At 41.0% G+C, this 19,019-nt stretch overlaps 1 protein-coding gene across 6 annotated transcripts in view; it reads right to left on the reverse strand.

Moving 5' to 3' along the window:
- The window catches only part of MED15 (mediator complex subunit 15), a 93,968-nt gene that overhangs the window by 54,336 nt on the left and 20,613 nt on the right, over window positions 1-19,019 (reverse strand). For 4 of the 6 annotated variants that reach the window (XM_083123552.1, XM_083123551.1, XM_083123553.1 and 1 more), the window contains exon 3: window positions 416-467. In XM_083123552.1, coding sequence (XP_082979678.1) covers window positions 416-467 — 52 coding nt within the window. Of the gene's footprint in view, window positions 1-415; window positions 468-2,576; window positions 2,673-19,019 lie in introns of those variants that run through there. The other 2 variants (XM_083123555.1, XM_083123556.1) reach the window with 2 other exon arrangements.

A 19,019-nucleotide genomic window follows, 5' to 3' on the forward strand; every position in this document is an offset into this window, starting at 1 on the left:
CAATGTTTTTGCATCTATTTACTACTTATGTTGAAAATGTGGCATGCGACTTCGTCTTCTCAACACGTTAAGATATCGTCCATTCAGTGAACGTCGCCCCCACAAAGATAAAATTGCTACATTGTCTGCTGAGTGTAGCGCTACAGCGAGTTGTAGGGTGCACTTGTCGCGCCTTCCACCTTTCCCCTCCAAATCCACCTATTCGGATTAGAATGGTACGGCGATTCCGCGTTTGGAACAGTGATCTGGGAAGCAGCAGCTGCCGATTCGGACACGGCCGGAGCCAGTGGCCGAAAACTATCCGCGGTTGACCAACCTTCATACTTCCGCCTTGGAGAAATCTACATGGAAAACAAAGTAAAACAACTGGCAAGCAATCGTTCTATTAGCAAGCAACAAACACACATGTACTCACTCATCTCTCTCACATGTAGAATCAGTCTCGCCACAAAGCCAAGGTACTCCTCCTGGGAAGGAAAAAGATATCACCAGTCATTAAACAAGAAATGGAAGCACTCGTATTTGATAACTACATCAAGATTACAATTGTCCTTCGCACCTCCTTAATCTATCAATAAGTGAAATTGAGATAAAGCTATAAACCACAGAGTGGTTCTTAAGGAACTGAACCTTAGAAATTAAGTCATAGATCAGACGTGGAACTTCAATTTGATAATTACCAATGACGTCGCAGGAAGTTATTTTCCTTTTCTTTCCTTCTTGATCTTAAGACAAATTGGAGAGGGGGAGGCAAAGAAAGAATTGTCATCCGAGGACATCAAAGACCAAATCAGAGAATTTTTCCAATATGTCCTCAGACTTCTAAACAGGTTCGTAGACGGAATCCCACGTTGCTGAGCACAGGGTAACATAATCTGGAGCTGTGGCATTCGTCCTGCTAGCATCCTGGTGCGAAGGTAGGTCACATTGGAAATCTTAACTCTGTACTCAGTCAATTTAAATGTGACCTATGAGGGGGGGGGGGCTTTTCGGGCACCCTGTAGAATGTTCACTTTAGGCATGTGCATCGTCAGCAGGGAGAGCGGTCAGATTTTTTCTAAAACCGATTAAAAGTTGCAGTAGTGTAATCAATAAGAACTGTTCATTATTATTCTACGTCCATCGTAGAATGACGTGAATATAAATAAAAGCAAGTGGCTTGTGCTGTTTGTTTATTGGTTAATTCGATTCGGGCATAGATATATTGACCTTAGTTATAGAGTTCATAAAGGACAGTCACTATTCACTATTAAGTAGTGTGGTTTTATCTAAAGGAAAATATTCCCACTCGCAAATATCTCTGCGCAACAGATGGCCCATTACTAAAACGGACACAGCAGAGAGAATTATTATGGTGGTTCCAAATGACAGTTTCGTTAGTCTGCAAAATTCAGGATGAACTGTGCGGAAGCTGGACAGGAAATTGAATGCTTACGTGCTAAGGAGCTTTAAAATGCGAAAATAGCGGTTGTAAAATACAAACATAAATAGTTCCTTTCCTGTGTGTTTCTTCTGGTATTACTTTGTCCATGGATATACTGGTTGTTTAAGGATAATTCATAAGGTCGCTCAACTTCAATACAGCAGGTTTGGGTGGTACGACTTTATGACAAGCACTATATTTCTCCGCCAAGATTCATGCACAGGTAACATCGGAATAACGAATAGAGTTTCTCATCAGCGACGTGTATTTCTCTTTTAACTAACTTCGTTCTAACAGCGAATAGGTGGAAATAGGTGTAAATGCTTCGACTGAAATATTACAAGAGTTAAATAAAAAACTTAAAAGTTTAATCAAGTTGTAGGACAGACTGCATAAAGCTCAAATTTACATGAGGTATCCACTGTTGCTTACAAAAAAGAACTTAAGTGAGCTTCAAAACACCATTTTTGTTATTTTAAAAATGGCTCCTCCATGGGCGTCCGGAAGGGGGGCGTGCACCCCCCTGGAAAATGAAAGTCAACCAAAAATTATTTATTTCGCACATATAATTTCATTTTAGCCACAATAATATGTGTTATTGCATGAAGACCATAAATTCAAATTTAAGCAATGTTTTATTTAGGGAACAACACTCTTTTTGGGGAAAATATGTCTTGTTTGCCCCCCGGAAAAAATACCTTCCTTGTCCCTCCCTGGAAAAAATCCTGCGGTCGTCCATGGCGCCTCCTATATACATTTGCACCAGTGAAGAGGAGTGGTTTCTTGCCTCTGCCAGCCTAAAACTTACAGAAATTTCTCGGCAAATTAAAATTCAATCTCTTTGTGTATGCTTATGCAAATTTACTAATGCAGGAGAAAGTTCGCAGGCAGATTGGTGGAAAAGCCTTCGCAGTGGCTCATAAGTGACTGGACGTGGACCCCAAAGACATATTCTTCTTAGGGCATAAAGGCACTAACTCCAATTTCAAGATATATGTAGATCAACAATAGGTCTGTGCTAAAAGACAGCAAACTTGTGCAACTCTATACACAGAAATCTACTGGAACAGAAACAAAAACAAATTAAGGTTTTCATTCGATTCTACCATGTACGTACCTCGGTTTGGAACAAGAGAACACAAAGAAAACTTACGAACAAAATAGATGCGCTGAAGATTCTCGAAACGATAACTCAACAATGTTAATCTTACGCACTTAACCCTTTCACAATCAGTTAGCGATCCCGATATGCAGACACAGTTCACTCCTTACGCATTCCTGGACCCTGAACTCACGACTAGTAACGGCAAAGATATGCGACAACAACTGATACGGTGAACTGCAATCACATGTGTTGATTGTCGTTATGCGGAATTCAATTGTTCATGTGGTGCCATTGTTCACTGGTGCTTTTTTTCACATGACATTCCTTTCGTATGTACCGTATCCTGATATAAAACTAAACGATATATTTTCATTCTCCTAGTAAACAAAAGTACGTCAGTTGTGAGGAATTATATTGGTCAATTCCCATGACCGTAGTTTTGGTGTCTTGTTACACAACTGGCTGTGAATGCGTGTATAAAAATCTCCTTTTTTTTCTTTCTTTTTCTTTTTTTTTTTGTAAGGTTGCTATACGTCCCGGTCCCGGAATGGTATCATTTGTCCTGGTGTCCCGAAAAGTTTCTTCGGAACGCACTAATGTCCCGGAATCTGGTGGGATATATACTTTGATCTATTTAAATCCGTGGACGTAATTTTAAAATGCTTATTGTACACTCGTGATGGGCACGTGGTACTCTACCAAGTGATGGGCACGTGGTACTCTACCAAGTTATGCCCAGTTGGTCATAGGTCATCTGCAGTGGCGGCGAGGGGGTCAGTAGCCCCACTACTTTTTGCCACTTTTGTCCCTGCACTATGCTAAACCTTATCTACCAAGGGAAAATAAACTGTCCTTGTCCCCCAGTTTTGGAACCCTAACGCCGCCACTGGTCATCTGGGAATGCAAACGCCAGCACAAAAGGAAAAAAAAACTGCCCGGAAAATATGCAACAACATTACTTCGTGACCTTTGGTCCAGCTTGCGTCAGAAGATTCCCCAAACCCGAACTGCTGCCGGTTTCTTTTTTCAATTATGCACCTCGGCGAACCAATATCTGCAAAGTGACGCTCGCCTGCTGACGTCACTCCGACGTCAAACGAAACGTTATTCCGGGAGGAAGGGAGCACGGAGTGGTCTTGGTGTTACGGTGTATCGATCGAGCTCGCCAGAGAACTTAAAGCAGATCTCGCAGCAGAAATCTTGTTTGTTTCTGCACAGGAGAAGGGGAGGGGGGAGGCACTACTAGGAAAGTCGCGTGTATTTAGACAGGATGTAACACGGATGCCTTCATTACGTCATCAACCTTTTTGATTCTTCTACTGTGGCTCCTCACTTGCGCAAAGGGCGTGCCTAAAGGAGAAATTTCGGTTGTTCAAACACGTCTCTCCCTCCATATATATATATATATATATATATATATATATATATATATATATATATATAAGTAAAGGTAAAGTGTTCCCCTGTACATAGCACCACGCCATGAAGGCGTATAGGGGGTGTGGGGGTAACGCCCCACACTTTCTTGATCCGGTCGTGAGTGGGGGTGGTGTGATCAGCATATATATATATATATATATATATAGTACATAGCGCCAAAACTACAAATTACTATGTCGTTTGCTTAGAAATCAAGTAGAATTGTTAATTGAATTGTTGTTTTATGTCCACTTCTTTATGCACAGATAGACTAATCGGGACTGAACCTGCAGTTTAAAGTAGGATCCGAACCACTGTGCAATGTGCCTGCACAAGAAGAATTGTAAGGTAAACAGGGGTTGCACTGTGTTATAAAGAAAGCTCTCCAATACTTCAAACCCATTGAAGTAATAAGAATATAAGTCGAAGAGTTACGAGCTCCCGTGCACAGTACATGAAAACTAATGTGATTTGTACATGCAAGTTACAGAGAAAGTGTCACCCACCGCCATACATGTCTCGTCTATTCTGTAAAGTTGAGACGCTAAAGAAGGAACGCGGCAACAGACGCGTTTCCGGCGTCTCGGTGGGCGATAACCTTTAAGATAACTTCCAGACTTCTGGCACGGAAATTTCGCCCTTCGGTTCCCTGTGGTGGGTGTTACACCATTTGATTTCAACTGAAGCAGACAACAGAAGTTCTGTTGCCGCGTTTCTCAGTGGGCGATACGCTTTAGTGTTAGGGCTTGCCAAGCTCCTTTCCATCGGGTGGCGCTGCCCAGCGTGTTCAGTCCCTTCGCCGCTGTTACTGGTCTTCCGACACCAGAATACGCCACTATTATTTTCAAGCAGCTCCCTAATTGTTCTCACGATGGTGGGTCAACATCGAAATGTTTCCAGCTCCCTCCATGGATTGAACCCGGAGACGGCTCACACCAAAAGAGCACTGCCGGTGATCATTCTGCAAGGTGGGACCGGACCTCCCTTGCCTTTATAGATTTTTCTGGTGAAGCTACTGCCCGTCTCGCACAAAGGGAAAGTCCCGATATCGCCTAGGTCTCCCAAAATAAATAAGGTAAAAACATAAAAAATACATAATTGAAATACGTTTAAACACTTCTTGGCACATAACGTGTGTAGAAATTTAACAGAAACGCACGCTCGAAATGGAAATTTTCATGAAACGGACCGATTTACTTTCGTTAATATGTTGTTGTCTTTTATTATTATTTTTTTGTATGATTACATCAGCGATTAGATTAACGACTGGATTACTGTAATTCATTTAATAATAGTTATTAAAATATTTACATCAGAAATATAAAGAACGTGCAGCACGAATTAACGATTTCTGGACTTAGAAATCTTTCAGGGCTAGTGTTGCCCACGAGACATGTCCGGTCTCGTCTCGAAAACGAGACGGGACAGCCTTTCTAAAATTCGAGACGGGACGAGACTGACCACCTGTCTCGTCTCGTTTTCGAGACGAGACGGCTCCTGAAAAGTCTAGTCTCGTCTCGAAAGTCTCGAAAAAATATAAACAAAATAACTAATCAATTGCAAATATTTATTTATTCGGAATAAAGCATTTTCTTTGGAAACCCAAAAAAGCTTCTATTACATGAATAAAGATCTGCAAGATTCTCCCCTCGAAAAATCCCAATTCGTCACACGTTGTCCGTAACGAATTTGCCCAGACTTTAGCCTAGCGTCCCAGCTATCTTAACTTGCAAAATCCCTGTATCTTCCTACTGAAATTTTCTCAGATTACCTTAAATCTGGCAACTATCTGCTACCCCAAGAGCTCTCTTCCATTCATTCTTGCGAAAAACCATCCGGAGGTAGTCACTGCCGTTGTTTGCTATGGCCCTGTTCCAGCCATACTGACGACAATCGTCATAAAATGTCTCGCCCAAACAGACCCTTCTTTCATTTGCGACCCTCTTCTCAAAATTCACAGCAGCTTCGAGTGCTGGTTTCGAACTCCAAACATTTCGCACTAAAAACCTAGGTAAAGTTCCAAGTGCATATAACATAGTGCCATGAAGGCACATTTACGGGATGTGGGGGAAAGGTCATTTTGGAGGCGAAGTGATCAGCATCACACTCCGGCCGCTTTTGCCCTCCAGGATTGCCCCCATGCACCCACTGACATGAGGCTGTTGAGCCCCGGAGCTGCTTATGCGGGGACAATGCGGAATAATTCCGACCTTTATTCACCCACTCCGGGAATCGAACCCGGGTCTCCCGCCTGGCAGTCAAACGCCCTAACGACTACACCACCGCGGCTCTAAAAAACGTAGTAAAAGCTAGTTCAATTAGATACTCTGCTTTGACGTAACGAACATAAAATTGCCTGAAGTCATAGGAGTAATAAGCGACATGAGACAGCAACAGGTATCGCTTGAAAATGAACCCACAGTAATAAATGCAACCTTCCGAACGGGAGCGACTAGACCGGCAAGCGGCACGTGTTGCTTTGTCGCTTGCCTGTCGTTCGGACTGGGCCGTTTTTTAATAGCGTGCATTGTGTCGCCTCTGTCTGTTGGTAGTGAATTTACAATGAAAGCTTGCTTATAGACTAAGGGAGATTTCACATCGAAGCGACACGCGACCCGTAACACATGTTGCTTCAGGATTTCACCAATCGAACGCAGGTTTGTGCGGCCTGCCATGCTCCTACGCTGTGAAACGTTGCTGTTGATTGGCTCGTTCCAAAGCAACATGTGTCGCGTGTCGCTTCGGTCTGAAATCTCCTTAAAGGAGCGTGTCGCTTGTCACTTCAACCTGAAAGCTATCTTGTGGAAATTTTACACCGAAGCGACAAGCGACACGTATAATTCACACCAAAACGACACAATCCCCTTCAGTCTGAAGGAAAACATTCACCCCGCATCCGTGAACAACGGACCGAGGCCACAAGACATCTGTTCGAAAGGTTGCATTGACTACTGAAAATTCGCTTCCAAGCGACTCGCGTCGCTTGTCGCCTGTAACTTTGGTGTGAAGAAATCTTGCTCACAGGAAACTCTTCGAACCGAAGCTCCGCTTGTCGCTTCCTTGTTGTTCTGCTTAGGCCGTTTTCTGGATACCGTGTATATAGTCGCGAGGGTTGTTATGCGCGATGAATGCTTGCTTATAAACTGAAGTATCCCTGTCGTTCGTTGTGGATGCGGAAGACTAAATCCAAGTCGAAGAAAGAAGACTGAAGAAGCCATCTTCCGGTCTAGCAACTCCCCTCACTTTGGGAGGCTAAAGGATCTAAGGATCCACAGTATTAATCTTAATTATGTATCAATGTTCTGTGCTTAGTATACTGTATTATATTTTTTATATAATCATATTATTTATTCTATTTTATATCATATCAGATTCTATTATGTTGCTAAGCAAGGACAAGGGATTCTAAATTGTGATTGTGATGTCTTAAATACTTTTACTAGAGCAAACATCATCGGAATTGGTCTAAGGACCATGACTGAATTAGTCAATTATTTCTGACATATCACTTTCATTATTATTTTCTATATTATTTATATATGTTGTTTGAATTTATTCATAGTATTTATTATTTCATATCTTTGTTCTGACACAAATACTATACATAGAGAAAACATCCAAACAGTACACACACCTTGGTTTTTCAAGATAGGCACCAAGGTTAATTACCTCTCCACCATCACCTGCATCCTCCGTTCATCCTTTCCTTTGGGACACTACCGCTCCTGGTAAGATTATAGCTAGATTAGCAATCGACGCCAAGTAAGCCAGGAGAGAGGGTGATACGTGTGAGTGGCGAGAGGAAGCTGGAGGACCTCGTCCCTCAGTGTCCCTATATAAAAAAAATGTCGTTCGTTGCTTCAGTGTGATACTTCCGTGTCGCTTGTCACATTGAACAAGCCACAGGAGAGAAGCGACAAGCAAGAAACATGTTTCGCTTGGATACGAACCCTCAGTAAACGTAACCTTCCGAATCGAAGTACCACGTGTCTCTTGTCGCTTCCGTGTCGCTCAAATTGGGTCGTTTTCTTAATATCGAGCGTAGAATCGCCTCGATCTGGTGGTACTGCCCGTGCGGTGAATACTTTTATCATAGTCGGAACGGAAGGGGATCCTGTCGCTTGTCACTTCAGTATAAACCCCCGTGCGGCTTGTCGCCTGTCGCGTGTTCCTTCTGTCTGAAAGCTACGATGGTTAAAGAGTGGATGGAAGCTAGAAAAGCAAGGCAGATTCTATACATTATCTAGCTATTGATAATCAACGAACTTTATTTCATATGCTCATGTTCTTATGATTAAGGAATCATATTTATTCTCACTATAGCTACAGTGAGCAAAGTGATTACAGGTTTAACCCATTTTCGAGAATAATATTTCGCGATGTCTTCCAGTTATAACTTTTGTTGGTATAATATCCTGCATTACTTTTACGAGACGAGACAGAACCCTTCGAGACGAGACGAGACAGAACCCTTCGAGACGAGACAGACCAAAGTCTCGTCTCGTGGGCAACACTATTCAGGGCGGTCAAATAACATTTGGAGAAGTGTACAATTTTGAAAGAATCGAAGGACTTTTTGAGATACTGCTATTTCAAAATTGTATTTTTTTCTCATTTTCTGTCTATTAATATTTCAGCCAAGTTATTTTAGTGCACTAATTACATTTTTCCTATAAAGTTGCTAATCAACACCACAATCCTAGAGTACACTCAATGCAACAGATAATTTTGTTACTCTAGGAAATAGTTTTGAAAACTGGGAAATTTACATGTTTCAAGATTCTTTCAGTGTCTCAATCCACTTGGTACTATTTACGAACCTCACTCTGCCCACTTGTCATGGTGATAAACACTGACACAGTAATTTCCAAGCACACAGTGACGTCCTTGGAATTTCAGGTAAATCTGGTGACGCCTTGTTCATATTTGCTTTTGTTATCTTTTCATGTACCTGATGTTTTACTTTAAGAGGGAAGGGCCAAGGAGAATTACCTAACACTGGCCAAATACTCCCTTCTTTTCTTGGAGACACTCCATAGTACCCCTACTACTGATGTAAAAATAGTTAACAAATAATGACAAATTTTATACCAGATTAGTACATATTGCATCCCCCCTAAAAAAATCACTGCTCACTATCCCACACTAGAATCCTCGTGGTAATCTAATGGTTTAATATTGATATCCAAGAGTTATTGCACCCCCCCCCCCTGTTATTATTGTTCCACCATCAGAATTCTTACGAAAATCCAAGACTTAATATGGAAGAGCTAGAAATTGTCCCAAATTTCAAACTCAACCCTCTCCTTCTAAGAATTCCTGTTGCAATCCAAGAATTAATACTGTTATGCATGAGCATAGCCCTCCCAATTTAATAGCAATTCCCAATCAGAATTCCTGTGACAATCTAAGATTTTGATGTGTAAGAAATAATGCTTATCCTCGCAAATAATTATGTAGTAATAAAACGGTGACGCTTACATGATGGCGTTGTTTGATTTGGTTTATCTTACTTCGCTTTTCTGTCACTTTTGGCTAATCGCGAAGATGAGCCCGAGTAATGATATGAGATGAAGTGACAAAGAACAACAATGCCTAGTCCAGGATGCGAACCCATGACCCCTGGCGATGGCGTAGTTCAACTTTCATCCAAAGCTGTATTGTTTATTCAGCTAAATTTTCACAACCACAGCCCAAACGAAAACGTTCGATGGACGCGACCTGCGTCCAGAAACCCCTCCGTGGACCCTGTAACGGCAAGTAAAAGAGTTGAAGAGCATTTAGCTCGACCAGTCAAGGAAGAACCCAGGAAACGTACGTCTGAATAACACGCGTTCGTTGTTGAAGCAGGAAGTAACTTTTTCTTCTCCGAAACCACAGATAATGACGGGATGAGAAGTTTCTGGAGGAATTCCCCATCACTGGATAATTTAATGATTCTCGCCCCTCCTTCTCACCACCACAAAAAGGCACAGGGACGGAGATGATGAGAAACATTTCCTCTGGTTGCACGATGAAGAGCTGAAGTCGACAAAACTTGGTGGCTGGACCAACAATTTAATTCGAACCACTGTTCAATGTGCCCCAACGGGGGATGGAGCCCGGGCCCCCATGATTACAAGGCGAGCACACAGCCAGCAGCAGAGAGGATGATCCTGGTCGTGGTTTCGGTCTCGTTAGTCTGCAAAATTCGGGTTTCGGGGTGAACTGTGCCAAAGCTGGACAGGTACTTTAAGGCTTACACGCTACGGGGATTTAAAATTCGAACGGTTTAAGGGTAGCGGTTGGAAAATACAGTGCGTTCAGTTTGGATCGGGGCCGAGATAGGGCTTGACCACAGGCGGTGAGGCATGGCGCAGATGCCGGCATTTTCGATCTGTAACTTCCCGCTTATGTTTATGTAGAACATTATATTTATATTGCATAACGAGTGCTAACCTGCGCAGAATGAAATTTTGAGAGTGCGATGTTGAAAATAAAGAAAACATGCATGCATGTTTTAGCTATTACATCAAATACCAATAAACTTTTAGTAGCCTTTTATGAAAATATGCGAATGAAACTGAAGACTTGTTTTATTTTTGTTTGTCTTGAACACAAGTGCATGCTTTCTAATTTGAAACGAACAAAGCTTGTTTAGGCAGGCAAATTATATATATTGTCTTACAAAAGAAAAATCAATATTTAACAACAATAATGGCGAAAGAAAGATAACAGCCACTATCATTGGAGAGAATGTCGCCCAGTGGAGTAAAGTAAATGCGGGTTCTCTTTCAGACCAATGGCTTGTCTGTTGTATGCAGTAACAGCGGTGTCGTTTCAACACCAAACATTCTGCGCTCAATATGACAAGGTTTTAATAAGTCATAACGTAATATGGCAATGCAAAAGTTAATAATGTTTTCCGTTGAAAATAAAGGCCGCGGCAGAAAATTAAGGGATGCGCAAGTACCCCTTTCGCATTCGCCTGGCGCCGCCCGTGACATTTAGGTCAACAAAAGTTTTTTGGTTCCTGTACATTTCCGAAGGGAAAGCGCTCAAGAGACTCCACTAAATGTCATCCATCATTGAACTTCAACATTGCACGATGGCAATACATTACAAGACTCGATGCTCGCACCCAGGATGTTTTTGAGGGAGGGGCCAGATCCGAAAACATGGAAGAAAGAAAAGATCCGAAATGTTGTTGGATTGATTGAATTATGTTATTTTACGTCGCTTTTCTAACACTATTGGTTAATCGCGACGATTAGAATGAGTGATATTATGAAATTAAGAACAACCACACTCAGGCCCGAGATTCGAACCCGGGAACCCTGTAGTCGTGGCGCACTGTGGGTACGCGAAATGCTGTTGGGAGTATTAGATGTGACCACTAATGCTATGGTAGTATTGCAGCTAAAGCTAAATGTACAGTGTCGCTTACAGACCAAGGCTGTCACACGGCGTACGATACGGCTTGGTGCTTACTATTTACATTCAGTTCTCAGAAGTATTCGAAGAGCAACAATGTTTTCAAATTTCCTTTATTTTCTTGTACCAGGATGCAAATTCTAAAAAAACATTCACATTAAAATATATCATACTTCGATGGGAAAGGGGGGGGGGGGTGCATGGCCCCTTCCCTGGGTAAGGGCCTGCAAGACTCCGGGAGCAAATTCTCCCGGCTCCAGCAGAAATTGTTTGTCTCTCTAGAACACATTCCTTGCAAATCGATTCCTTCCCTGTTGGGTGGTTCGACTTTTGACCTTTGAACAGCTCATCTTCGATTTCGGCGAATTTTTTGCGCACTCTGGTTCCATCCAGCTGTTAGTCGTTTTGGCCTGTGACGTATAAGCCAGCGGCCACGGAGGAAAAATTTCGAGGAAGTATTACCCTAGACAACCGTTAGCATCATGTTACCGAAACTATAGAAGATGTTTCAAAAGTCTCGCAACCCTAACTTGAAGTCTCATAACGAAGGGCGCCGATTTTGTGTAATTAACTAGTTTCTCCCTTTGTATATAAAAAAAGTCATGTGCTCCCGTGCTTTGCACCACGCCATGAAGGCGAATAGGGGATGTGGAGTTAGGGCCCCACACTTTCTTCATCACGACCGAAGGTGGGGGTGATGTGATCAGCATCACGCTCCTGGTCGCCCTTAACCCCAAGAGTTTCCTCCAGGTACCCACTTAAAGCTTGTAGCACACCGAGACGCAGGAAGCGCGGCAACAGAACGGAACAGTTTCGCTTCCGGCGTCTCAATGGGCGATAACCTGCAGACTTCTAGCCGGAAATTCCGTGCTTCGGTTCCGCACGTTCCCCTGTAGTAAGCGTTACACCATTTGGTTTCAATAGAAGCAGACGACAGAAGATCTGTTGCCGGATTTTTTCGTGTTTCCCCGCGTCTGTGTGCGGGTCCTTTATACGACGCTGGGTGGGCGCCGGAGCCGCTTGAACAGGTGAAAAAAAATCCCGGTTCTCGGCCGCCGGGATCGAACCCGGGTCTCTCACCCTGCCGACTGAGCTACCGCGGCTATCCCCTTTGTATGTAGCCGAACAAAAATGACATATGTCGTCGAATCTCATGTTAACAACATACACAAATTTCATGCTACATATTTACATAGTTTGAGGCGCAGTATTGTATACTAAAATAGTAACACTAGTAGTAGAAACGGCGGCTGAGGTGCACACCCGTAGGTCCACACATCAGAGCCTCTTTGGAGGCAGGGACGTCGGAACTTATTTCGGAGTGGGGGGGGGGGAGTTCTTAGATTAAATTAGAGATGCTGCTCCTACCGTCCTCTCCACTCTAGGTAATATAATTGCACAAACATGCGGTGGTAAATACATTAACCAGCCAATCGATGGTCTGTTGACGTATTCGATTCCATGTTACTGTTAACTAAACTGTGATGGTATGTATACATTGGGGCAATACCAGCTTCATTGAGGTCACATCACGATCTAGAAGAGGGGCTCCTTAACATATCAAAGTTCTTAATTGTTCAAGACTTTTTTTAATCATATAATTTAAATATAGAAATGGCTAGAACAAAGTTAAAAGAACGTAATGACTGAGAATAAAAACCAACCTTTTGAGAAGCCCTTGCATCGCGGGCCGTTATAAAATATACTGTGCTGGTTTCAACACGTTTATCGGAAGTGAGGTCCCTAAATAGACTAAGACCCACAAAACTTTCTTAGAAGCTCCGTACCATTGCTTAAAGCTGAAGCTAAGGAGACACTCAGCACACGTAAGAACAACACATAACCCCACAGAGGATTATACTGGGGGCGGGTCCAGGCGCCAGAGCCCTGATGGGAAACGTATTAGAATAGAGATAGTTATTTAGCCGGGTCTACACCCAGAGAAATTCTCTTCAAGTCACAAACTCTTTTTATTCAATTTTTGTCGCATTTATATTTCTTGAATAAATAATGATAAGATTAAGTAGATAACGCTAGGACAATGACACATCCATGCGTTGTCCAGGATTCGAGCCTAAAACCGCCTTCCCCATTTCAAATGCCAGGTTCAAGAGCCAGGGAAGTCTACTTGCAGGCATTAAAAGTATACAGACATTTAAAAGTTCAAATCATGTGTAAAAATACAATTATTTTCAAAATTCGAAATTTATGAGGGTTGTACTGTTTGAATTTGAGGAAACTTGTATCAAAACTACTTAAAATAAAGAAATGTGAAGTAGAATTACTGTTAGGTATTTTTTGGCAAATCATAAACACAAGAACTAAAATAAATAAAAATGTCTGGTTTCAATTTTCCATCGATATTCTACGTAGAAGAGGGAATAATGCAACTGGTAGGCACATAGAAAGTATAAGACATTTCACCTTCCAGGTGTGTTTACTTCTATTGAGTAGCAGGTTGTAAGGTTCATTGTGGGGACAATCGTTCTAAAATGCTGCCGATGGCTTTAGGTTGATTAAAGATGCCAGATTGTTTAGTTAGATGTCACGTTGTCCCCCAATAAAGAAAGTGTGATTTTTTAAATGTAATTCATACTGAAGATTCAGGAAGTATATATAAACCGATAGGGGAATAAAGATGGAAATAAAAGCAATAGCTCGAGGGAAGAGGGTTGAGTGTCCCCTCAATCCTGATGTTTCGTGGGTATTTATAAATATCCAGAAAAATAGGTATCCCAGACGTATCCACAGACTCACAAACTTTTTATGTGCAGAGTCAGTAACTATTTGAGCGATTGAGTGCAGGATATTGCACCATACTTACGCTAAATATATTGCATAATGTACTAATTAATTTTTATTATGAACAAAGATGAACCAGATTTGGAATGCGGGCAGTAGTTTGGGTGGCTGTGAACTAATTAATTAAAACAATGTAAGAGACATTGTATCTCCTAAACATTTCATGTTGTAACACTAGTACCATATGTACAACGGGGAACAAAAAATCTTGAGAGTCGCAGATTCAAACTTAGTAACCAGCCATACTATCACATTTTCTGCAGTTCTCATTCCTGTAAGGTTAGTGCTGATGTTGCACCTTTAATAATTAATAGACAGGAACATCTCTCTCCCGTTTTATTGGTTTTTCAACAGTGAAAACTCCAGTAGTAAATAACCTAGTAGTTTAATTAACTTTTGCCTGTAAAAAAGGAATTTGCATCTTATTTGTAGGAAATTGGAATATCCACCCTCAAAATAGTCTCGCTCTCGTCCCCTACCACCTCCTCACTCGTATTGGGGAGTTACTGCTTTCCAATCATCCTTGCGTTGAATCTAACTTTATAAATATGTGATGTTAGGGACAACGTTTCAAAACTGTCATGAATTTTCAAGAATCTCACATGCTATTGTCAATTATAATCAACTTTATATGCTATTTCGAGTGGGATACATATTTCTGAAGCATTGAAATTGCCCCCTCTCCCCAGAAATCGAACCATGTCCCTTTAACGATAAGACAGCTACATTAGCCACTATGCCATGTCGCTATCATCAGTGAACAGCCAGTTTTTGTAATTGAGGTTTGATTTAGTCCTCCAATTGCTCCAATAATACTTTCACAATCATAACTAAATGATAGCAAAAAAACAGTTAAAATATCATACAAACCATTAAAAATATTCTTAATGCTCCTTAAAACAATTTTTGTTTTCAGAATTTCAAATAGCGAAATGATTCTTGGAAAGGCAGGCAAAGAAAATATTACCCCCACCCCATGGCTGGTCCTAGGTGGAAGCCATACAATATACCCAGGGCCTGTAACCAAAATATTTTAAAAAGTCTGAAATATCTAAGATTCTTGTTCCTTAGTCTGAAGTATAGTGTTCTATGCAATCACAATTTTCTTCTATTACGTAAGAGCAATAAGCAGGCAGAACAAACCAAGAAATATGTGAGGTACTAAATTGGTGTTTCCTTTCATGGTTAGAGGTTCATTATATTTAATTTTAATGTGCTGTGGTGAATTTGCATTGTTTCATGTAAAATAATATTACCACGTCCTGATTTTATAATTAAATTAATAGTGCATATGAGCAATTTTTGATTGAAATGTTTGAACATGAATTTTATTTAGTACTTGTTTAAAATATGGTTTCTATAATTTGGGATATTTTTAAGTGTGTCAAAACAATCCAAGAAGTTATGAAAAGTCAGATTAGTTGCTTCATTGGAACCACCAGGGGGCGTGAGACGAAATGTGGTGCAATGTGTTGCCGTGCGATCAATATTTATGTTCAGTTTTAAATATATACATTCAAACAGAGGCAATTACTGTTGCACATGAAACTGAATTTTGCGCAATGGCTAAAGAATATGATGATGATAGTCATGAATGAAGGAATCATGTATGTGCTTCATCGGAAATCGAACATCTTGTTGTTAAGCTTTTAATTTTGGCGGCTTTACCATTCCACAATAGCTTCATCTTATGTAAATAATCCAGAATAATTTTCTTCTACTGCTTACCTTGAAAAATAAGTATTTTGTGCTGGTTGTTCCTTCACTCTTTCTTTGCAACCACAGAAGCACATTTGATATGTTAATAATGATACGACGCGGTCGTCGACGGGCTCTCTGTTATTCACAAGTTTTCGATGCACCCGATAACTAACTACTGGTTTATGGATGGACCAACCCAACACCAAACTTCAACTGAAAAGTACAAGACAAAGCGAGGGTAAATGCAATCATCTTCCGAAACGTCCATCTGGACAAAGCTTTCCTGACAAGGAGGTTGTGGCCATGCAACAGCAGGAGGGTGCAGAGAGAGAGAGAGAGAGAGAGAGGCCAGGAATTCTTCAAAGGATATTTGGTTCCTCCACAACACCTGTTTCACAGAAATATGTCGACTTGGATCGGAACTAGACACCCTTCCTATCTGAGTGCACAGACCTCTGCCCCCCCCACCCCTCCCTGGAGCATTGTTATGAGTGAGGGCATCTGTAGAAAACCTGCTGGAACTGGAAACAGGAAGAAGGAATTCTAAGAGAGACAATTCATGTTTGCACTTGCTTTGAAAGGACGAAACTGCCATTCCTCATCTGCTTAGGATCTGTCAGTCAAGTACTTATTTTCTTGTTCTTCTTGCTATTAGCAAAAACTTCAGCCCACGTTCATTTAACAAATGGAAAAATACTTTCGCAAATTTTATTCAGAACCAAAAATGAGCAGAAAAAATAGTACACTTTTTTATGGTGCGTCTGGGGGGGGGGGTAAAAAGACCATATTGCCGCCCCTCGATGATGAGTGACGATGTAATCTGTGGAAGTTAGGTTCACTTTATGGGCCCCTTCAGGGAAGTTCAACCTTTTACATCCCTTTATCCTTGAGATGGCAGAAAATACAATTTGTAAAGTTTTTTTTCCTATCTAAATTCTGACATCCATGGCGTGATCAAGAAAGTATGGGGCTCTAACTACTCCTCCCCCCCCCCTCCATATGCTTTCATGGCATGATGCTAAGCACAGGGGAGCACGCTTTTACACAACACAAGCCACATAAGATTATACTGGTTGTTGAAGACAGTAGAGCCTCACTAGTCTGCAAATTCCAGTCCGGGCATTTCTTAGATCAGTCAAAAACTTGAGTACACCCACAGCTGGAAACCGTGCCTACATCTGCCACATAAGTCACTTTATATTCAGTTGTCATATGTAGTAATGTTCCCCCTATATACCGGTATTTGGTTTTCTTAGGTCATGCTGATCTAAACCAAATACAAAAGACAATCTTGCTGTAAAAGAGCAGTTCTCAAACTTTCCAAACTGCAGAGCCCTTTTCACACAAGACGAAGCAATGGAGACCCAATTTTTTTTTCTATGTCTGTCGGAGACAAATTGCATTTTTACAGCTAATTAGGATTCGATAATTAAGTTTCCGAGAAGTATTGGTTTTAGCTAAAACCATAGTTCACTTTTAGCGTTTCTGGTGTTCTAGGCATTTAGTTAAAAAAAAATCCATTTGAATCTTGCCTCAAAGAAAAGCATCAGGGAAACATCACTTTATTTCAGAAGCATTATCATTGCACTTCAAAACCGCCAAGTTGACCTCACTTTCCACAGTGATACAATAGGTCATGCTTACTTTTGCCTCCAAGTTGCGGCAGGGACTCAAGATGATCGAAACTAGTCTATGTTCCTTGCACTGAGTCAGAACGTGTTGCAGAGCCCTGGCTCCACGATGCACACTTTGAGAATCCCTGCTATAAAACATTAAAATCATTTGCATAATGGAGATTTCTTCACTGTCCATTACTTTCAGCCTGTCTCTCATCCGCTCAGAGTGACTATAACAAAACTATGGTCACTGGAGAGCTCAGGCATGCACAGCAGGGTTGTAAGGAATAATTGATTCGATTACGGATGACAAATAGGACATGATTGAAGAGACTGAAAGAACACTATCTCCATATCCTCAATAACGCTCAAGATATAACAATATTTTCAGTATTGTTAATTAACTAACAGTGCAAGCAATCACAGGTTAATAACACTGTTTAATAACAAAAATATAAGTTAAATGAAAGTTGACAATTCTTGTCAGGTCTTGTCAATTTGGTGGTGTTGGATAACGAATATGGAAATGAAAATTGGAAATAAGTTCTAATTTTCATTTCACACAGGTTGGCTAAAAATAAGCGGAAATTTAAACCAAGATAGGAAATCTACTACTTTAAGTTGGCAATACTATTCGAAATTTCCAACAGTCAAGAGTTTTTTTTTTCCAGTTCCTAACCTTTAATTGTGCTTTTGTATTCTGGAAGTACAGTCTCCTGTGCAATTATCAGTGAACTTAAATGTGGTTAGAGCGGTTACATCTGTAGGGAAGCATCAGTTTGAGTAGGTCTAATATTTGTCTGAATTAGGGATGGCCAAACGGATCCGGATCCGAAAAATCCAGATCCGGATCCGAGAGTTCCGGATCCGCAGATCTGGGTCTGAAAGTTTCAGATGTGGATCCGGATCCGAAAATCCAGATCCGAGAGTTTCGTATCTCAATCCCATTATAATATTACCACACCTTAGTCCTACAAGAATTTTTTTCAAGTGTTGTTCCTAAAATACTTTGCTACACATCGGCTAACACACTCGTGCACAAATGTCCGAAGTGATTTTGTAAATGCCATTGAAACGAATATGTATTCATTCGAATGTATTGGAAATGAAAACACACATAAATGTGAGACATTCCATTCCAGGATGAAACCTTTAACACATATAACAAGATAGAAATGTTATACAAAAATTATACAATTGTTCTACAGTTACAGTTTTACAAATTAAAATAAAACATTATAATATATGCAGTGTTAAATAATTACAAAGTGTAAGACTAACAAGGGAGGTTATCTAAGTGTCCCCCTCCGATTTCCATGAAACTTGGCAGTATAGTGGGGCCCAAAGGAAGAATTACGTGTTTTTTTGTTTCAGCTAAAAAACGGTTTTAGGGGGCAAAACCCCCTCAAATGTCAAGATGAGGACAAATTGAAGTGAGGATCTGACCCCTGTGTCCCTCCCATTTCCATAAAACTTGGCAGGTGTATAGTGGGGCCCAATGGAAGAAATAAGTGTTTTTTTGTTTCAGCTAAAAAACGGT

Source organism: Lepisma saccharinum, chromosome 6 (genome assembly GCF_977018435.1).
Source record: "Lepisma saccharinum chromosome 6, izLepSacc3.1, whole genome shotgun sequence".
Classification (NCBI taxonomy): Eukaryota; Metazoa; Arthropoda; class Insecta; order Zygentoma; family Lepismatidae; genus Lepisma; species Lepisma saccharinum.